At 44.9% G+C, this 22,500-nt stretch overlaps 2 protein-coding genes across 2 annotated transcripts in view; one reads left to right on the forward strand and one right to left on the reverse strand.

The window, feature by feature from the left end:
• Positions 1 to 2,187: 2,187 nt before the first annotated feature.
• srpra (SRP receptor subunit alpha) lies at positions 2,188 to 19,559 on the forward strand. The gene is made up of 14 exons (XM_076282895.1): positions 2,188 to 2,495; positions 5,313 to 5,396; positions 5,555 to 5,718; positions 6,127 to 6,287; positions 7,557 to 7,713; positions 8,098 to 8,257; positions 8,554 to 8,681; positions 9,980 to 10,098; positions 10,457 to 10,543; positions 12,617 to 12,789; positions 13,640 to 13,853; positions 15,255 to 15,418; positions 16,351 to 16,449; positions 16,933 to 19,559. The coding sequence occupies exons 1-14, from the start codon at positions 2,373 to 2,375 to the stop codon at positions 17,059 to 17,061; spliced, it is 1,962 nt and encodes a 653-aa protein (XP_076139010.1). The 5' UTR covers positions 2,188 to 2,372; the 3' UTR covers positions 17,062 to 19,559.
• An 835-nt stretch (positions 19,560 to 20,394) lies between these two features.
• The window catches only part of fam118b (family with sequence similarity 118 member B), a 17,059-nt gene continuing 14,953 nt past the window's right edge, over positions 20,395 to 22,500 (reverse strand). Inside the window, exons 7-8 of the mRNA XM_076282896.1 lie at positions 21,907 to 21,969; positions 20,395 to 21,181 (exon numbers count right to left, since the gene is read on the reverse strand). Of these exons, the coding sequence (XP_076139011.1) occupies positions 21,168 to 21,181; positions 21,907 to 21,969 (77 nt within the window). The 3' untranslated portion in view covers positions 20,395 to 21,167. The remainder of the gene's footprint in view (positions 21,182 to 21,906; positions 21,970 to 22,500) is intronic.

Below are 22,500 nucleotides of genomic sequence, written 5' to 3' on the forward strand. Positions count from 1 at the left end.
GTCTGAGAAGAGGGAATGCCATGGCAGTTTTTTTCTGGGCTGACAGCGAGGCTTTAGTTCACTGCCTTCAGTAACAAACTACAGTTTCATCCTGATTTATTTATAGTTATGGCTTTTAGTGTGGATGTTATATAGGGAAGACACAGGTTCCCCTCTGTGTTTTTAGTAGGGATGTATTATTAAATACCCCACCCGAGCTATGTTGTTCTTCATAAGTTCAGCTCGAAAGTTCAATAGGATGGATCTCTGGAAGTGTGGTTGGCTAACCGTCATCCACTTGAGGAATATTTTTGTTTTGGTTAAGCCTACATCTCATGGTGCATTTTTAATACATAGATTTAGCATGCAAGTTAAAATAATATTGTAACCAGCAAGTCTAGAGATACTTGTCATCTTACAGAAAAACAGCGATTTGGTTCACTGCCCTTCCTGACAAACAGGTGCAGGCGGTAACGCGGGACTCAACAGAAAGCACAATTTTATAAAGTGTCTGTAATTCCAGAAGGTGAAGTGATCGAGCCTTTCTCTCACTGCGGTCCTTATCAATACCTCCTATTCCAGTCTTGACCATCAGCTGCGTCCATAGGGGCCTGATGTGGCCGTCAGGGATGAATGCTACTCTCACTCAGACTATCAACAGAACTCTGATTGACTCTCTGATTTTTGCCAGGGAATGAATTGTTCTCCCCGGTGCTCTCTTTGTTGGGCAGGATTGCAGTGTCTCCATTTATAGCCACCTCCATGTTCTTAGTCCAGTGAAAAAAAAAATCCTGTCTCTGAATCGATAGAAAGGGAGCTTAAGCTGACTGAGGCGCTCACTCTTGTCTGTCTCCCTCGAAACACTATATGTCAGTGATTTCTGAGCTAGTGAGGTCTCTTTAGTTCATCCGACGGCTGAACATTGGGGATGGGGAGAAGAACAGTCAGTCCAGAGCCTCTGACTCATCCCTCTGCTGTCTAGACCCTGAAGCACCACCCTTTGAAGCTCAGTGGTTTGATGACCTGTACAAATTGTAATTGCTTAAAGTATTTTCTCTAAAGGAAACAAAATGATTTTTTTTTGTTTGGTCGGTTGGTTTGTTTCTGCTGTTACATTTAAGGAAACGGTGGGTTTTAACAATTTTAAAATACCAATGGGGGAATTTTATTTGTAAAAAAAAAGTAATAAGAGTGGTGGATGACAATGCAAACCATGATGAATTGGGTGGAAAGTTGCATGAATTACATAGTCCTTACTATGATACAGCTCTGCATGTCTAATCGTCTCATCCCTTTGCTTACAATCACTGTACAAGGGTGACACAAGTTCAAGGAAATGGCGAATGAATGAAATGAACGAACGAACGAACAAATGAATGATGTATAAAGCAGATCCAAACGTACAATCTTTGACTCTGTACAGTCGTTTCCTCTATAAATACAAATTGTGATATGTCAGTGTCCTTGTGGTTCTTTAACATCTTCAGATTTGATTTGACTTAATTGACACAATACACACTGAAACAAATTCATGAAAAGATAAGTGATTATATGTCTCCACTAAAGGGCCCCTTAAATGGGCAAGGTAAATGACCACTGCATGGTGACTCCCCTACTTTTTCTATTTCACTGTTGATACAGTACAATAGCAGGTGAGACCCACCAGGATGGACAGCAAGCTCTCCACAGTTTATTGTTTATTAATATAAACAACACATTCTAGGAGGTGACAAGAGTTAAATAATTTGAGCTCTTTAGAATATGTGATGTTTTATATCCCCATAGGCTATGATTAGTAGCCTAGCCTCTTGAAGGACTTATATGAAATAAAACCATAGCCTATAAATTATATATGCCAATAGAGACCTATATTTTAGACCTATCATTTAACCCAATATGGATGATGGAAACGTCACACAAAATCAGTTCCTAGCTAACTTTTGAAATGTTTCACATTTGCATAACAGTAGTAGTAGAGGTAGGTGTTGAAACTACAACAATCACCCAATCAATAGGCCTATGACATTAAACAAAAAATGTTGATTCTAATTGTCTGTGAATGACTGGTTCATCCACTAGTGAATGGTACAATCTATCACTAGATGGCGTTCGTTGACTTTCTTCTAGTTGGCACTTTAAAACATGGTCTGTCAGATGACGTGGCAGGATACGTCACTTCCTACGTTCTGCAACTGACGTGTCTAAAACAGTTGTGGGAAAACCCTGGCAGGGAAATATTTGGTCAGGAGAAGTGACTGATTGTTTTCCCTGTAGACGAAATCAACTACAGAAGTTGACGTCGGATTTATAATTTATTAACTATATATTTTATTTCTATGTTTTGAGAGTGTTATCTATCCTTGTTGTGATTAACTTGAGTCCTTGTCGGCAAGATGTTGGATTTCTTCGCCATCTTCAGTAAAGGGGGTATAGTGTTGTGGTGTTTTCAGGGAGCTGGGGTTGCTGAGTCTTTTGCTGGACCTGTCAACGCTCTCATCCGATCTGTCATCCTACAGGTAAATCTAGTGGCACATGTGATGATACAAGTAGAAATCAGGTCGTCATCACCCGGTCTGCCGCCGCCGCTAACCAAAACGTGCTAACAGCTAATCTGCTTACTTGCTAACTAGCTAGCGTGCAAAGTTCGTGTTGCAATCACTGCAATTTAACTAGCTAGCAAACAAACTAGCAGGTGCTGCCACATTACCCACTGCAATAGTTAGCCATCAAAAGGAATAAGTGATTATATAAGTTAGTGCCTTTCATAGACTTGACGTTAGTTTGACTCTATTAAGCGACCAAACATATGTAGGCGTCCAGTCGTAAACTGTATTATTGACGTTGACGCAAAATAACAGGCAACTACTATACTATACCTACTTATATACGATAAGTGCCTGGCTTGTGTTGTTGCTCAGTCTTCGTTTGGCAGCTTAGCTTACAACATGAACGTGAGCCTTCGTGCCAGCTCGCTGCATGCTGTCCATGTTGCGCAATTCTTGCTTGTAATGGGTTCTACGCCACAAGTCAACCAACGTTAGTTTATACCGGTAGAGCGATCAGCTGAACCTACGATGATGGGGTTTAAAAAGCACTTTTTTTCTTTTACACATAACTTTGACTGTGAAATAGGGTTTAAATCTCATTGTTTTCGTGGGGGCTACTGGGCAGTGATTCACGACTTCACGGTTAGCTCTTACACATCACAGACACATTCTGAACAACTTCCAAATGCTAATGAAGACAAAGTGTACTACATGAATCTACTCATCAAACGTTACTAGTTACAGTCTCAGTCGCTTTGGTGCTTTTCTCAGATCAGAATGAAAATTCTCATAACTAATAGTTCAACCTCCACAACATTTAGTCGTTTGTGCACATCATAGTAGCAATTTCTCCTTCCTCTGAACAAATTGCAAATGCTTTTGAACATGTATCAGTTGCTTTCGTACAATTCTCTGCTGTTTTATAACATTATCATTTGCTTATGTCATGTCAGTCAAAATTAACTATACTTATGGATGCTGAATAGTCATTCCCAATGAAACTAATAGTCTTCATTTCATTGCTTGAGTCATTACATACAAAATTGTTGAACTAGTTATCAAATTCTGTCACAATGCTGTAGAATTGCAAAGAGCATACAGTAAAAATGAGTGAAACGTACGTGTCTTGTACTCACTTACTCCCCTAACTACAGCAGTGTGTAACTTTACTGTAGTTTCAAATGGCTGTACACGTAGTGTATATAGTGCTGTCTTGAGCATGTTCAGGTAGTGTCACCGAGTTCTGACCCTTTTTTTGCATTGGAAAACACTGAGAGAATAAACAGTTATAATGAAAACATGACAAAGCCATTTGACTATATTGTTCAAAAACGATGGTGTCAAGACTTCTCATTTTGATGACAATGGCAGTTTCATTGACATGAAGACTTGCTTTTGATGAATGGACTATCCCAGGGGTCTCCAACCTTTTTGGGAATGAGGGCTACCTGAAGACCCGAAATCATATGGAGGGCTACTCATTTGAAACAAACAGACCCTCACCCCTTTTTTGCGAGGGTAGTCCTCCTAAATAATAGGCCTATGTGATTTTTACTTTTAAATTATCAATATTGTGTAGGCCTATAAGTCTTTATATATTAGGCAACTGTACATAATGGGGGTAAGAAAAAGCTTAGGCAAAAAAATCTACCTCAGTGAATTAATAATTCATGCATGAAAGGGTTAAAATCAATATGCAACACTTCCAACATTTTTGTCCAGTTTATTCATTTCAAAGTTTGCATGGGGAATCTAATCTATTTTTTTTAACAAAAAAAAAAACAATCTTTTTGTGCAATTAATAATGTGGGTTACAATTTGTACCCAATTTATACCCACCCACCATTATGAATGCAGGGGTTGTTTAAATTCTGATTTCATTGGACAATTCGGTTTTAACATTTCAATAGTAATCGCCCACACCACCCTAACATAATGAAGACTCCTTTTAAAGTTATTGCACACCTGAAATCTCCTCATGATCTGACAAAAAAGCTAATACACAGTCCTGCTCAGTCATGCATGTCACAAAATTTGCAGCGCTATAATATATGGCCGTAGCCTACGGAGGAGAAAAGGCCTGTGAGCTAAAGCAATTGTTTTTCAGTCCTTGCACAATCATGCAAGAACCGTATTTGACGAACATTGAATGGACACAGAACTTTTGCAAAGATATGCTTCCATTGGCTACACCAGACGAGCAAGTTTTTCCCCCTTTACTGTCTATGCGTACGAGCAGCGTGTATGCGCTCCGCTTCCGTTGTTGTTTAAAGATTGAATTGGAAACGGATTTGGAGCCAAAGGTTAAAATTTAACGCAGCTACAATTTGTAAGGTATCACCAATATCGATTTAATGTTACAGATGTATGGCTACATACATTCTTAAAATGTTCTGGTCTAGACTTAAATATCTATTGAAAACTTCACAATGGAGCGTGTTTTTAGAGTGTGATCTGGAGGCGACCAGTTGGCTATTTTTAGAAGGTGCGCTGGGGGCGCCTAGTAGCCGTCCCGCGGGCTACCTGGTGCCCGCGGGCACCGTGTTGGAGACCACTGGACTATCCATTTCTTTTGCAGTTTTCACTAGTTGTTTAGAGAAATGCACTAACTGCTGTACAAATGTTAATAGTGATGTGAGAAAAGCAGCAAAGCGACTGAGAAAAACTGTAAAAAATCGTCTTCATATTTCATGGCCTTCAATTGTTTGTTGTAGTTGGATTCAGTTGTGTAATTGATTTAAAGCAAGTCCTACACTGTGTTCTATCATCCCCGTATTCTCATTTTAGGAGCGCAGCGGAAACAATTCCTTCAACCACAATGCATTGACTCTAAAATACAAGCTGGACAATGAGTTTGAGCTTGTGTTTGTGGTAGGTTTGTCTTTTATATATATATATATATATATATATCCTCATTTATTTGGTTTGATAGCAGTGGTATGCTATCTACACTGCTTACTGTTATTATGACAGAGTCCAGTGAGGACATGCTTATACAACTAGGTTGATTTACTTATCTGTTGTTACAGGTGGGTTTTCAAAAAATCCTCATGCTGACCTATGTGGACAAGTTAATAGACGATATCCAACTTCACTTCAGGGATCGTTATAAGAATGAACTCGAGCAAAAGGGTGCCATTAAATATTTGATCAACGATTTTGAATTTGGAGATGATTTTGACCAGCTTCTCCGGTGAGTTCCCTAGGCCTCTTCTCTCTTTTCTCTTGTCTCAAAGCAATGAAGTAATCTGGCTACATCACTTAAACACCTGGTGAAGACAAGAGCTCAGAGGAACCATGCTGATACGTTTCTGACTCAAAACATAGCACCACATGAGGTCAAGTTGTAGAATGAGAAAGTCTTGTTGTTTGTGCAATATCTCTCTGTGCATCTAAAGCTAAACGTGTGTGTGTGTGTGTGTGTGTGTGTGTGTGTGTGTGTGTGTGTGTGTGTGTGTGTGTGTGTGTGTGTGTGTGTGTGTGTGTGTGTGTGTGTGTGTGTGTGTGTGTGTGTGTGTGTGTGTGTGTGTGTGTGTGTGTGTGTGTGTGTGTGTGTGTGTGTGTGTGTGTGTGTGTGTGTGTGTGTGTGTGTGTGATACAGCGAGGCAGAGGAGAGCAGCAGGGTGAAGGACCCTGTGGTCATGAGGACCTTCACACAGTCCCAGAAGTCCCAGAAAACTGTGAAGTCCATGATCGAGACAAAGGGAGGGGACAAGGGCAAAGAACAGGGTGGCAAGAAGAATAAAAATGCCAAAAAAGAAGGTAATGACCAGGATGCATGCACGCACAGATAATACAGTAGCCAGATGAACGTCTTCTGCATAACAACTGGAATGTTGCTAGCCATGTTCAGCTACTACATACATGTACTCAGTCATGGGAAGTTATGACAAAACACAAGAAGACACTTTAGCTAATGCTCACTTCAAACAGTGACATGGTTTACTTGTGGAGATGTTATGCACACCCACACAATTTGCTATTCAATTATGTCGTCAGATGGCACTACATACACAACCGGGCAAAAGTTTGGGGTCACTTAGAATTTTCCATTCCACTCTATAATAGACAGAATAGCTGCTGAGATCAGTAGCATTGTTTTTTTTGATCAGGGCAGCAGTTTTCAGATTTTAGATTCAGATCAGCGTGCATAATTGCAAACAAGTTCTCAACTGTAGTAGAAAGAAATGGCTGATCTGTAATGCAATGTCTACATTGCCCATTATCAGCAACCATTCACCCAATGCTCAAAAGGCACATTCTGTTTACTAATAATCTGATATCATTTTAAAAGGCTAACTGAGAAAACATTGGACACCCCTTTTGCAATTACGTAAGCACATGATGTAATCTGAAAACTGCTGCCCAATACTACTGATCTTAGCTGGTATTCTGTCTATAATGGAGTGGAATGGAAATTTCTAAGTGACCCCAAACTTTTAAACGGTAGTGTACATACACACACAACCCACCCACACATACAGTATAGTTCACATAGACATAGATAGATAGATAGATAGATAGATACTTTATTGATCCCCAAGGGGAAATTCAAGGGTCTCAGTAGCATACAGACATCACACACAACATGCACTTACAGCAGAAATGGTAAACATAAGTATAAGTATGAACATATAACTAAACTCCACTGTACAATAAAGACAGTAGAAGATAAGAAAGATAAGAAAACTAACACAACTAAATACTAAATACACTATATAAGTTAAAGTCCAATGTGCTTGAGGGTGATCAAGCATAAGACGCTTGTAGTGACAGGGCCGGGACTGGTAAGGTGCTAAAGGGAGTGAGTGTCATGGTGAAGGTGCACATCCATATTCAGACTCACAAAGTGGGCTAAGAACTTCTCGTTCTTTCTGGAAACTGTGACAGTTTACAATTTCTAATTGACCCCAAACTTTTGACCGGTAGTGTAGATGGCAAACGTTAGGTGACTGCTGCAGTCCCGTAGCTTTGCGTGCGTGCGGCTGGTGGTGTTATTGGTGCGCGTGTCACATCTGGGCTCTTCTGTAGCAGAGGAAGGCGCGGGAGCTGCACCAAGCAAGTCCCCGCCCGCTTCCAAGAAGGCGGTTGTCAACGGCAACCAGGAGCTGACTAAAGAGGAAATCCTTCAGAGGAACCGGGAGGAGATGTTCCGCAGGGCGGCGGCGAAGAGTGGCAGTGCCACCAGGTATGACGTGGGGGCCATTAGTGCCACGTGTACTGATGCATGAGTCTCACACACACACACACACACCATGCACAGAGGCAAGCACACACACTCACAAGTATAACTATACAAAATATACAAAGGCACATGTACTGATGCACGTAGATATATGAACCTGATTCACACACACACACACACGCACATCGAGTATGTTTTGCACATGTAGTGATGCGTGCTGATGCTGCGAGATCAGAGTTCCAACACATGCACACAAATGCACAGAGACCAACACACTGTAGTAGACGCACACACACACACACACACACACACATTCACACAGAAACCCTCTCATGTCTGAAATCTTCTCTGGCCAACCTCATGGACACTGCTGGTCATCTCCCACAGATCCCCCAAGCCTCTGAAGGAGAAGGAGAAGGAGAAGACCAAGAAGGCCAAGGTGAACCGCGTGTGGGACAACTGTGGCACCAACACCAAGGAGCTGGACCACAGCAAGAGCAACGGCTCCCAGGAGGCAGGCGATATGGCCAGGGAGCAAGCTGAGCCGGTACGTACGTCAGCTTAGGAGTGAGGGGACTGTGAGGGTCTGCATCTAACTTGGGCAGTGGCTTGGTCAGCCTCTAGTAGACTTTTGCCTTGTGGTTTAGTGATGCTGGGGCGCGTTTCCCAAAACCATAGTAGCTAACTAAGTTAGAAACTTTGTTGGTTGCAATGCAATTTCCCATTGCCAAACAAACTAAGTTGCTAACAGGTTAGCAACTATAGTTTTGCCAAACGCGCCCCTGATTGGCTTGTGGTTTTTAGTGATGCTGATTGAGTTGCCCATGATGCTTTGCCCTTCAGGAAATGCAGCTGGAGTCCATGGTTGGTGACTTGAGGGACGTGGATTATGAGTCCAGCGAACCGGATGAAGAAGAGGAGGAGGAGGAAGAGGAGGAGAAAGTGGTCGTCACTGAAGCCAGCAAGAAAGGGTGAGGAGCAGGTGTTATTGTTTTGTTTTGTGCTAATAACATCTTACTCTCCATTTGCACCACTTGTCCCCCAATTTGTGTAGTTTTGTACCATTCAACTCAGAAGAAGCGTTCTGTACTTCAATTCAATTCAAAAAACTTTATTTATCCCCGAGGGGCAATTTTCTCTATGCAGGCATAGTGACATATAAGACATAACACAACATATAAGACAGGACAAAAGAAAGAACAGGACAGAGAAAGAAAGAACAGGACAGAGAAAGAAAGAACAGGACAGAGAAAGAAAGAACAGGACAGACAGGAGTGTAAGGGATTAGTCCCAGGAGAAGATGGAGGAGGGTGCTTGGAGCATATTCAAGTTCAAAAGGCGAATAGCCTCAAAAGTAAAGGTGGCCTTCCTCCTACTTGTCTGTACCTGTTCCTCCTTGTCTGTAAACCTGTGTCTGAGTGTGGTGCGTGGTGGTGATGTCTGAGTGTGGTGTGTGGTGGTGATGTCTGAGTGTGGTGCGTGGTGGTGATGTCTGAGTGTGGTGTGTGGTGGTGATGTCTGAGTGTGGTGCGTGGTGGTGATGTCTGAGTGTGGTGCGTGGTGGTGATGTCTGAGTGTGGTGCGTGGTGGTGATGTCTGAGTGTGGTGCGTGGTGGTGATGTCTGAGTGTGGTATGTGGTGGTGATGTCTGAGTGTGGTGGTGATGTCTGAGTGTGGTATGTGGTGGTGATGTCTGAGTGTGGTGGTGATGTCTGAGTGTGGTATGTGGTGGTGATGTCTGAGTGTGGTGGTGATGTCTGAGTGTGGTGGTGATGTCTGAGTGTGGTGGTGATGTCTGAGTGTGGTGCGTGGTGGTGATGTCTGAGTGTGGTGTGTGGTGGTGATGTCTGAGTGTGGTGCGTGGTGGTGATGTCTGAGTGTGGTGCGTGGTGGTGATGTCTGAGTGTGGTGCGTGGTGGTGATGTCTGAGTGTGGTGGTGATGTCTGAGTGTGGTATGTGGTGGTGATGTCTGAGTGTGGTATGTGGTGGTGATGTCTGAGTGTGGTGCGTGGTGGTGATGTCTGAGTGTGGTGGTGATGTCTGAGTGTGGTATGTGGTGGTGATGTCTGAGTGTGGTATGTGGTGGTGATGTCTGAGTGTGGTGCGTGGTGGTGATGTCCGAGTGTGGTGCGTGGTGGTGATGTCCGAGTGTGGTGCGTGGTGGTGATGTCCGATTGTGGTGCGTGGTGGTGATGTCCGAGTGTGGTGCGTGGTGGTGATGTCCGATTGTGGTGCGTGGTGGTGATGTCCTTCCTGTCTCCTGCGCAGGGCCAAGCGCGGTGGCTTCGGCGGGATGTTCGGGATGCTCAAGGGCCTGGTGGGCTCCAAGAGTCTGAGCCAAGAGGACATGGAGCCTGTCCTGGACAAGATGAAGGACCACCTCATCGGTACGCTCACCTACGCCATACTCCGGATTCGCTCCACAGAGTGGTCACATTTGTCCACTGACTGATCAGCTTACATAGCGTGCTTGTCTTGTTTTGTTGCTACCAATTTAAGGTTTGAGTTTACAGAAGAACAGTCAATCAAGTAGAATACAAAAATAGATTATCCTAGTCAGCTGATGAGTAGTATTTTCCTATATGAAACCAATCAAGATACGAATCAGTATGTGATAAATAACTTCGAGTTTATACTGTATTAGTTGTAATGACTGTTTTGGTGTGTCTGTGCTATGTCTGACTGTTTTATTGATAAGATAAGATTTGGGTTTATTGGGTTTATTTGTATTTTTTCTGTCACCAGCTAAGAATGTAGCAGCTGACATTGCCGTTCAGCTTTGTGACTCAGTGGCCAAGAAGCTGGAGGGCAAAGTCATGGGCACCTTCACCAGTAAGTACACAGTGTACACACACACACACACACACACACGCACACACACGCACGCGCACGAACACGAACACACACACGCACACACACAAAGACATACACCCACACGCACACACACAGAGACATACACACACACGCACACACACAGAGACATACACACACAGAGACATATGCACGCACGCACTCACACACATGCACATACACATACATGTGTATCTTACATTTTAATTCTTTATTTAAATCCACCAATCAAATCAAAACACACACTACACCTGCACCTAAAATCTGAAATGTTGGATGTTTAGCTTTGTTCAGTGTTCTGTGTGTATCGGCTCATAATTCCCTGCCACGTGCTAGCATTTTCCTTACATCTGAGAATTCACTCGCCTGAGTACACACACACACACACACACACACACACACACACACACACACACACACACACACACACACACACACACACACACACACACGTTCCCAACCACATGCTAGCATTGACCTCACATCTGAGAGTCCGCTCGCATGTGGGGAACAACTGGCCTTTCCCTCAGTGATAACACACAGATAAACTGTGCTTATCGAGGCCCTTGACCAGCGCAGCACCAGACGGCCTGCAAAACAACCTGATGTAGAAATAAGATGGCTCTAGAGCATGCGGCTCTCTCCTGCAAAACAACCTGATGTAGAAATAAGATGGCTCTAGAGCATGCGGCTCTCTCCTGCAAAACAACCTGATGTGGAAATAAGATGGCTCTAGAGCATGCGGCTCTCTCCTGCAAAACAACCTGATGTGGAAATAAGATGGCTCTAGAGCATGCGGCTCTCTCCTGCAAAACAACCTGATGTGGAAATAAGATGGCTCTAGAGCATGCGGCTCTCTCCTGCAAAACAACCTGATGTAGAAATAAGATGGCTCTAGAGCATGCGGCTCTCTCCTGCAAAACAACCTGATGTAGAAATAAGATGGCTCTAGAGCATGCGGCTCTCTCCTGCAAAACAACCTGATGTAGAAATAAGATGGCTCTAGAGCATGCGGCTCTCCTGCAAAACAACCTGATGTAGAAATAAGATGGCTCTAGAGCATGCGGCTCTCTCCTGCAGGCCAGCTCAGTAGCTGACTTGTCCATGGAAATGTTAGACGTGGTCGAAATTCTTTTTTAACGTCTCCCTGCATTTGGCAGAGGTCTTCACATCGAGCTAAAACATTGATCTTTCAGACTTTAAAATTTAATCCGAGGCTGCAGACCAAATGAATGAGTTGTCCACCCTAGACAGTGTCCTGAGAGTAAAGGCACCCAGACACAAACAGTAGTAAACACCGTTGGTCATTCTGCGGTTTCCCAGCAGGCCCTTGCGCTAGCCGACTGTGATATTTGTGTGTGTATTTCAGTAAGGCCTGACGTGGCATACCACTGTTTTGTATCCATCTGGCTTCGACAGTACTGTTCATCATTTATGTGTCTGTGTGTGGCAGCCAGTCTCTTTGGATGTGTCTGTGTGTATCTGTGTCTGTGTGTTTGTTTTGTGTGTCTGTATCTGTGTGGCAGCCAGTCTCTGTGTGTGTGTGTGTGTGTGTGTGTGTGTGTGTGTGTGTGTGTGTTTTGTGTGCATCTTCACGTAACCCGTAATCACATAATTTGTACATCTGTCCTTTTTGAGGCAGCCTGAGCAGTAAAGCAGGCCATGTCTGCTGCGGGTTGTGTGTATGTTGCGCGTCTAGCCTGTGTGTATGTGTTTGTGCATGCTCCTAAAGCTGTGGCCTCAACTGTGTGTGTGTGTGTGTTTTATTATGCTTGTCTAACCCGTGTGTGTGTGTGTGTGTGTGTGTGTGTGTGTGTGTGTGTGTGTGTGTGTGTGTGTGTGTGTGCGCTGAAGCGGTGGCCTGGAAACTAAACCAGGCTGTGTGTGTTTTTTGGTGTATTGGTTGCTTGTCTAGTGTGTGTGTGTGTGTGTGTGTGTGTGTGTGTGTGTGTGCTGAAGCGGTGGCCTCGAAACTAAACCAGACTGTGTGTGTTTTTTGGTGTATTGGTTGCTTGTCTAACGTGTGTGTGTGTGTGTGTGTGTGTGCTCCTGCAGCTGTGGCCTCGACCGTAAAGCAGGCTCTGCAGGAGTCTCTGGTGCAGATCCTGCAGCCCAAGCGGCGGGTGGACATCCTGAGGGACGTGCTGGAGGCCCGCTCCCAGCGCAAGCCCTTCGTCATCACCTTCTGTGGCGTCAACGGCGTGGGCAAGTCCACCAACCTCGCCAAGGTCAGACACCTCCACCAACACCACCTGTCCCAGCCATCCTCCGCCCTCCCTGCCTTTTCAGAGGCCTCCATTCATCCAGAACAGACGCTCTGACCGGGCGATACACACAGTTGCGTGCGTTGCATTGCTGGAGACGCATCCCGTTCACTTTACATGGGCTTACGTCATCCGTTGCCGAACTGCATTGTGGGTCCGTCCCGTTGCTCCCGTCGCTTGCGATGAGAAGTTCAGCTGTTGCTGCACCGACGGACGGCACCAGCCAATCAAATTACGGTTATACTTCAAGTCATTTGCATAGCTACCGTCGGGAACATCCACTGGCATGCGTTGACGGAACACAACTGTGTGTAGAAGCCTTAAGCAAACACAGTCTTGTAATGAGCATTTATGACGTACCGTTCCAGTTACATTATCCCCTCAGCAGCAGCAGAGCAGAGGAATCCGAATCATTGAAATGGAACCCAAAAGGCATTGGCACAGTTCTCCATCTAGAGCCGTTGGTTCTTCCATGTTCTGAACTCCATGGTTATCAATGGGTGCCATTCATCTGCATTACAAAAGGCCCCTGGAAGTCCCCATAGTTTCACTTCCTCTTCCCTCTTTGACAATAACTGAAATGTGGGCTATACAAACGTATGGTTGTGTGTACACATACAAGGTACATACTGCAGTCTTTTGTACCTCAGTTAATGATTTATGTTTATGGTTACTTGATGCGTTTATCCAAAGCCGCTTTCAACATAGTACGGTAATAATGATAAACAGACAGTGAATGGTACACTATCAGTCATTATGTTAATTAGAGTTGAATGGAAATGTGAAGTTTTAATTGATCTTGTTATTGCTGTAGATCTCGTACTGGCTGATCGAGAACGGCTTCAGCGTGCTGATCGCGGCGTGCGACACGTTCCGAGCGGGGGCAGTTGAGCAGCTGCGGACCCACCAGCGGCGCCTCAACTCGCTGCACCCTCCGGAGAAGCACGGCGGCCGCCACGCCGTGCAGCTGTTTGAGAAGGGCTACGGCAAGGACGCCGCCGGCATCGCCATGGAGGCCATCGCCTTTGGTAAACACCCACCGGCTACATACCCCACCTAGCCTTACTGCCCCTCTCTCCCCCACCCCACCCCACCTAGCCTTACTGCCTCTCTTTCCCCCACCCCACCTAGCCTTACTGCCCCTCTCTCCCCCACCCCACCTAGCCTTACTGCCCCTCTCTCCCCCACCCCACCCTACCCAGTACTACTGCCCCTCTCTACCCCACCCCACCCTACCCAGTTCTACTCCCCCACCCCACCCTACCCAGTACTACTGCCCCTCTCTCCCCCACCCCACCTAGCCTTACTGCCCCTCTCTCCCCCACCCCACCCTACCCAGTACTACTGCCCCTCTCTACCCCACCCCACCCTACCCAGTTCTACTCCCCCACCCCACCCTACCCAGTACTACTGCCCCTCTCTCCCCCACCCCACCTAGCCTTACTGCCCCTCTCTCCCCCACCCCACCTAGCCTTACTGCCCCTCTCTACCCCACCCCACCCTACCCAGTTCTACTCCCCCACCCCACCCTACCCAGTTCTACTGCCCCTCTCTACCCCTACCCAGTACTACTGCCCCTCTCTCCCCTACCCAGTTCTACTGCCCCTCTCTACCCTATCCTACCCAGTACTACTGCCCCTCTCTACCCTACCCAGTTCTACTGCCCCTCTCTACCCTATCCTACCCAGTTCTACTGCCCCTCTCTACTCTACCCTACCCAGTACTACTGCCACTCTACCCTTTGCTCACATAATCGGTATAATGATATTTTGTTGTTAGTTTGACTATCTGCAACTAGTTATGTCATGGCACTTCATCTTATGTACTGATGTGTCTAGTCGTGTGTGTGTGTGTGTGTGTGTGTGTGTGTGTGTGTGTGTGTGTGTGTGTGTGTGTGTGTGTGTGTGTGTGTGTGTGTGTGTGTGTGTGTGTGTGTGTGTGTGTGTGTGTGTGTGTGTGTGTGTGTGTGTGTGTGTGTGTGTGTGTGTGTGTGTGTCCGTGTCCGTGTCCGTGTCCGTGTAGCTGCTGTCCCAAAATGAGATGTCAGGTTCACCTTGTCGTGCAGCCTTTGCACCTTGGCAGGGGAGCTGTCCTAATTAGTCTAAGCTTCAGAGGGTTCTGCTGGCCCTGTTTCCAGACACAGACTAGGCACTCAGTGTGTGTGTGTGTGGTAACAATGCTATAGTACAGTTTCTGTGAATCACTGGAAATGCCTCAAGCAACAACCCAACTATGTAACCAAAACACATCAATACATGTTTTATCAATGTGTGTGTGTGTGTGTTTGGCTCTGGTTATTTACCTGGTAATCTGTAAGTAAAAGCATATTTTTCTAATACTGTCTGTCTCTGTGTGTGTGTGTGTGCGTGCGTGCGTGCGTGCGTGTGTGTGTGTGTGTGTGTGTGTGTGTGTGTGTACCCTTGGCCCAGCTCGTAACCAGGGCTTTGACGTGGTGCTGGTGGACACGGCGGGACGCATGCAGGACAACGCTCCGCTGATGACCGCTCTGGCTAAGCTCATCGCCGTCAACACCCCTGACCTGGTGCTGTTCGTGGGCGAGGCCTTGGTGGGCAACGAGGCCGTGGACCAGCTGGTGAGTGAGCTCTGTGCTACGATCTGTGTTACGATCCGTGTTCCGATCTGTGTTACGATCCGTGCTACGATCCGTGTTACAATCCGTGTTACGATCTGTGTTACGATCCGTGCTACGATCTGTGCTACTTTTACTTTGTGCTACGATCTGTGCTACTTTTACTTTGTGCTACTAGTGCAGTCGGTTTGATCATGAAACAAGTTATTTCCAGAGATCTCCTGCAGATGGCGCTGTGTAACTACATGCTGCTGGAGTTTGTATTGACCACCATAGACCAGGCAGTCTTTAGACCCGAGAAAAGTTTGCATTCAAAGCCAAATGCCATTGTGTGACAGTGAGATCCTATTTAATTTTATTTTTGCTTATCCATGACTTACTGTTTATCTTTAATATATAATATTTCTATAGTAGTTCTGTGGTAGTTTGTAACACCTATATGGTGTTCTGTAATACCTCTATAATATCCTGTTCCTATGGAATGGAATATTTATTTAAAACAGGGACAATGCACAAATAAACATTAATCTTGTAATACAAGAGAATATGTCTTGAGCCAGGTTATAGCAACAATTGCTCATTTCTACCTGTAGTCCCTATAGTACAGCCTTATAGTGCTTCTGTCTATATATCCCAAAACATTTTAAGATTCCTGTAATACGGATAGTATTCCTATAAGATCACTATAATATTTTGTCCCAAGGGGTGATGGGTGGTGTGGATTATCAGTGTGCTCATGGGGTGATGGGTGGTGTGGATTATCAGTGTGCTCATGGGGTGATGGGTGGTGTGGATTATCAGTGTGTTCATGGGGTGATGGGTGGTGTGGATTATCAGTGTGTTCATGGGGTGATGGGTGGTGTGGATTATCAGTGTGTGTTCATGGGGTGATGGGTGGTGTGGTTGATCAGTGCATCTGTTCTGTCCTCCTCCAGGTGAAGTTTAATCAGGCACTGGCTGACCACTCCATGTCTGATAGGCCCCGCCTTATCGATGGCATCGTCCTCACCAAGTTCGACACCATTGATGACAAGGTGAAGCTACAGGGCAGGGGTGGGGGGTGCAGGGGTGATACTTGACTGCCTTTCCTATCTTATTTCCTGTGAAGCACTTGTGGCCCTTGACTGTAAAAAGTGCTATGAATAAAGTTGACTTACTTAATATAGCCTTACCCTTCTGGTTACATCTACAAAGCCATCAATACACACTCACTACAGACATCCTCATTGTATTGAGTCAGTGTTTCCCATACATTGACATATTTGTTGCGGCCCACCACAATATCAACATTGACCACCACACAATGATTTTCCAGGTTGTACTAAATTGTGCTTAAATCTGGTTAGCATCATAACCAGCTGTGCTAATCTGTTAAAAACTGTTGCATTCAAGTTAATTCGGCAAACCAACCACCACAAATGGAATTCCGTTGTCTGGGAAACACTGATTGTGTCAATATGTGTTTAGTGTTTTTGAGGTCAAAATGGCTGACCTATCTCTTCCTCTCTTCTGCTCAGGTTGGCGCCGCTATCTCCATGACCTACATCACCGGTCAGCCAATTGTGTTTGTGGGCACTGGGCAGACCTACCACGACCTGCGCAGCCTCAACGCCCGCGCCGTGGTCAGCGCCCTCATGAAGGCCTAAGAGACGCCCACCGCCCTAGCAGGACCTCCCGCCCCACCCCACCCTCATGTCCGTCCCTGGTGCTCTGAATCCAGATCTTGGAGGGCCACCATGTGTAGAGGATTTCTCAATTTCTCATGAGTCAAGCCAACCACCTGATTTAATCTGATTTATCCAAACATGGTCTTAAGAGTACCACAATGATGAAGTGAATACCATAAAGCGATGTTTGTCATTCTCCCTCCAACAAGAACATCTGGATTTAGAAATGAATACATAGCTATATTTATTTTTATTTTATTCCCTCTTACTTGTAGTATCAAAATTTAATTGAAAAGTCTTATTTTTTTGTCCAGACAACAAGCCCATTAGAATAGGTGAGCATCCATATTTAGGTGCATCCTGAATTTGAAAACATGGTGGCCCTCCCTATCTTCCTCCTGCAAGATGTAGTAGTCCCTGATACTCAATGACTGAACCCCCAACCCCCCTGGAAACCACCCAAACCAACCAATCCACCAGCCGCAGTCCCGATGGCGGCCAGTGTGAGGCGCTATGCCCTGCCCTGCCCAGAGGCCATGCCAGATCTCAGTGGCCCCTGCGGACCCTGAGACCACTCTTCTCCATCGGTCTGATGCCCCGCCTCATCGCTCGGACGCTTCTCATGCATAGCAGCTTTCACCCAGCCGCCATGGAGGAGGAGGAGGGCATGAGGACTTTCAGCAAGCAACCATGTCACACACACACACACACTTTTGTTTCCCTCCCTCCTGGTTATGATGTGGGGCCAAAGAAGTATATGTGCAGTTTTGATAGCTCTTTATGAACAAAAAAATACAAAAGAACGAGTAAAACATGAATACCTGGATATAAAAAAAAAATAAAAATAAAACAAAGGGTAATATATTCCGCATTTTATTTTGATTATTTTGTCTGAGTTATTTGGATATTAGCAGGAAGTCAATGTGTTACAGGCCTCCGTATATGACCAAGCAAAACCTATTCAGATGTAACGAGAACGCACATTTAGGTTAAGATGTGACTATTGCACATGGCGTCGTCCCCCAGTGTTCATCACACCTGTGCCTGTTACTGGCTTGTTCGGGGTCAGCAGCAGGTCAGTCTTGCTGAATACTCCTCATTCAGTCTGCCCCCTCCAGCGAGCTGCTGAAAACTGCCCATTTGACCATAGTGCCTAAGCTCCCACAGCCCCATGATGCATCTGACACTGCATGGGCATCTCTACTGTCTGTTTTCTTTCCTTGTTGTGTTCATTTGAGTCTGGGGGGAAAAAGAAAGCAAGACTTCCACTACTCTTTCCAAAGCCCTCCCATCTCAGAAGAACCCCCTCTCTCTCACTCAGCCACTCAATCTCGTCTGTCCTCTTCCTGGTCTCCGTTCTGTGCTCGATGGCCTGGATGGGGAGACATTCCTATTCTAGAATGTTCTGGATAGGGAGACATTCCTATTCTAGAATGTTCTGGATGGGAAGAGATTCCAATTCTAGAATGCTCTGGATGGGAAGAGATTCCAATTCTAGAATGCTCTGGATGGGAAGAGATTCCAATTCTAGAATGTTCTGGATGGGGAGACATTCCTATTCTAGAATGCTCTGGATGGGGAGAGATTCCTATTGTAGAATGTTCTGGATGGGGAGACATTCCTATTCTAGAATGCTCTCTCCTCCATTCATGTCTGTCAGGTCACAGGTGACGAGAAGAGAAAAGGCTGATTTGGACCTGATCTACTGACTCGACTCACAAAGACAATTTGACTTGGAAATGTATGACAATGACAATGCAAAAGCAACAACCCAAACCTCCACAGCCCAGGTCATTTGATGGTGAGACTTCTGGGACATCTCAAACCATCGGTCTTAACCCCTTTCCTCTCGTGCTGTCCAGCCTCGTCTCGTTTTCTCACTCATTTCACTTCCCAAGCTGTTACTGCAGATTCCATATTAATTACTGGCGGCCCTTCTCTTGCTTTAAGTTCTTACTTTCTCTTCACCCCCCATACACGTCTGTTTTCCTTTAAGGCATGTTGTGCAACTGAAACATTAATCAAGAGTCTAGTTTTGGCAGGGATCAAAAATTAATGTACCTCTTCTGTTCTTCAGTATATTGTAGTTGATGTGATGGAATAGAATGGAAACCCATTGATGTTGAAAGCTTGCCTGGTGAAAATTCATGCCCGGCAGCGAAAGCAGCAAAATAAGTTAGGTAAATTCTTTGAATGAAAATTATTTGGGGGGGACAAAAAGTTGTGGTTCTGACATTGTAATTTCGTTCATGTACTAACTGGAAGATGTTTCAAACAGTATTATGACTCAAATCATGAGGAACACTGATGTTGTGGCATTACCCTTTCATTTTTTTTTCTTGTCCATTTTGACCCCTGACCTGACTGTCCCACTTTGATTTGCAGTAGTGCAACATGCACAGAGAGCAACATAAAGAACATTTTGTCATAATTTATGAGAATGTACAAACACTTCTTAAATAAAGCTGCTGTTATAACCCATGAGTGCCGGTGTCATTTGATGCCCATCCAAAGTGTCATTTTCAAAGTACGTAAGTTACATTACACAGCTATTTCCACTAGTAGAAAGTACAATCCATGCAGAGTACATACATAAAAATGTCTTCTATAATTACCTCCTTGCACCACTGACATTAAATGTCACTGAACTATAAGTATATATATTAGTGAAACACACTCAGCACACAGTGAGGTGAAGCACACACTAATCCCGGCGCAGTGAGCTGCCTGCATCAACAGCGGCGCTCGGGGAGCAGTGAGGGGTTAGGTGCCTTGCTCAAGGGCACTTCAGCCGTGCATACTGGTCGGGGTTCCAACCGGCAACCCTCCGGTTACAAGTCCGAAGCGCTAACCAGTAGGCCACGGCTGCCCACAAAGAGGACAAGGAGGTGTTTTACTATATATTAAATAATTTGTGTATATACTAGTCTGGAAATCCAGACCCAAATCTAGAAAGATTTAGAGTCTAGCTATGAATAATGAAAATGCCCCAACTCGAGGGGTGGCACCAAGCATGCATTTGAAAATATCACTGTACACAATTGGATAACACTATGACCAATGTTTACTGACTGATTCTGAGTTCAATTGAATGATTGCCAGAGTGACTCGCTGAGCAAATTCAAATTGTGCTCTCGCGATAACTCTGGATTTCTAGGATATATCTATTCAGCTCTGGAAAAAATAACAGACCGCTGCACATTTTTCATACATCATCCTATGGTTGCTGAGTGACATTCGAATGAGTTGACAGTCATATTCAAAATGAAGAGATGACTGCAAATTTGAATTAGAAGCAACACAGCACATCCATATTTTCAATTTCTTTATTCTAAAATAGAGCTTATAAATACCTAATGATAACAGTATTGACAAAAGGAACACATGCAGTAGCTCTTTCTTTTTTCTTTTTTTTTTTTTACAAAATACAAAAAGTCAGCCATTAAGAAATTCACCAGTGTTTTTTTTTTCTTTGTTTTTTTATGCTCGAAGTGAAAGCTTCAACTCCGTAATGCCTTCTACATCACATTCTCTTGGAGCGACAGACAGACTGACAGTCACAGCCTGTTGTAGTGTAATGTCTGAGTACTGACAGAGTACTGACAGCACTGAGTTCCAGTCTCTAATCGGCTATGGCTCTTAATCGTCCTCCTGGTTTCAGTCCTCAGAACAGCTGATGCTTTAAGGCACAGGGCATAGACCAAGAATGAGGGGGGGGGGTGTTGAAGTCCGTAGCATCCCAGGAAACACACACACACACGCCACAAAATACAAAAAAATACAAAAACTACTGGAGGACAAATCAAGGTGTGTTGAAACAGTCTTCTTACTTGCGTGTTTGGCTTTATCACTTGATCACTGTGTGCTTCAGCACAGTCAGTCTGTGATGGGGCAATGGTCAGGACTGTCAGTGCTGTGATGGGGCAATGGTCAGGTGTTGTGAGTGGGGATACAGGGGGGGTTAGGATGTTATGGGATTTCTTCTGCCATCCATCCGTGTACGGTAGACCTGAGGAGGAAGTACGGCTACTCTACGGGGACACACTGTGCAGGGAAAAACCTGAGACTCCCCACTCCTGTGCATGTCAAGAGTGCTCGTCTGGACAAAGAGAAGAAGCACAGCTGTGGTGAACAATGTTTTCTCTCCCTCTCTCTCTCTCTCTACATTCATATTCATAACAGTTATGTGTGTTTAAACAGACGAGAAACAAACACAAGTATTACACAAACACATTAGACACTTATAACACCTGAAGCCATAATCCAGTGAGACTACCAATGCTTGCTGAAAGTAGCAAATAGGGACTTTTTGGGACTTTTGTGCCTCTTGTGGACAGGTGTATTGGAGAAGACCAGATGTTGACAACCATGCAGCTAGAAAGACTCCCGCACACCCATTTCATTTACAAAGTTACATTTATTGTAAACTACAGCTAAGATAACCTGAGGAAGATAAGATAACCTGACAAAGGTCTAAGGACCAAAATGTAGTTTACAATAAATGTGACAATGCATTGGGAGTCTTTCTAGTTCCATGGCTGACTGATCATACCATGACACTGACAGTCACATATACGCACTATACAAGAATGCCAGTATACGTAGTCAAATTAGCCGCACATCTCTTCGATTTGAGGTTTTATATGTCATATGCATACACATGTCAAATAGCCTGTACCCTGCACCTGTCTGTAGGGTTGCCATTCAGGCAGCATGCACGGAGAGAAAGACATTTACGCAGACACACATCCAGAGGGTGCACAGTCATGCAAAGCAGATCCTTTGGGTGGAGAGGCCACAGGCATGCGGGGCACTAGGCCTAACCTTGCAGGAGACTCTTCTGTGAGCTGAAGCCATTTTGAGATTCCTCCTCGTTGTAGGGAGACCCTGCCGAGACACAGAAGACAACGGTTATAAAGTAGTATAGTATAGTAGTATAGTATATATACTCTTTTGATCCCGTGAGGGAAATTTGGTCTCTGCATTTATCCCAATCTGTGAATTAGTGAAACACACAGTGAACACACAGTGAGGTGAAGCACACACTAATCCAGACGCAGTGAGTTGCCTGCTACAGCGGCGCTCGGGGAGCAGTGAGGGGTTAGGTGCCTTGCTCAAGGGCACTTCAGCCATTCCTACTGGTCGGGGTTCAAACCGGCAACCCTCTGGTTACAAGTCCGAAGCGCTAACCAGTAGGCCACGGCTGCCCCGTATGGTGTGTATGACGAGCAATTCCACACACCTACAGTACACCGATAAATCACAGCTGTACACTTCCTCTAAGAACACACTGGGAGCCCGTCTGTCTATGTGGCATAGGAGGTCTGTGGTGCCAGAGTCAGCAATGGTCCAATCAATGATTTCATCTTGTAATGTTAAATCAAACAGTATTACTGTAACATTTCTGTAAGGCATAAA

Source organism: Alosa pseudoharengus, unplaced genomic scaffold (genome assembly GCF_046254945.1).
Source record: "Alosa pseudoharengus isolate Yale_2024_CS ecotype anadromous, Long Island Sound unplaced genomic scaffold, YU_APseudo_1.1 YU_APseudo_1.1_scf_13, whole genome shotgun sequence".
In the NCBI taxonomy this organism is placed as follows: Eukaryota; Metazoa; Chordata; class Actinopteri; order Clupeiformes; family Clupeidae; genus Alosa; species Alosa pseudoharengus.

What these genes read in the sequence shown, in the direction of transcription:
- srpra (XM_076282895.1), top strand. Translation starts at nt 2,373, where the DNA reads ATGTTGGATTTCTTCGCCATCTTCAGTAAAGGGGGTATAGTGTTGTGG. An exon ending in AGTTTGAGCTTGTGTTTGTG is followed by an intron (nt 5,397 to 5,554) that starts GTAGGTTTGTCT and finishes CTGTTGTTACAG; the next exon opens with GTGGGTTTTCAAAAAATCCT. An exon ending in ACGAGGCCGTGGACCAGCTG is followed by an intron (nt 15,419 to 16,350) that starts GTGAGTGAGCTC and finishes GTCCTCCTCCAG; the next exon opens with GTGAAGTTTAATCAGGCACT.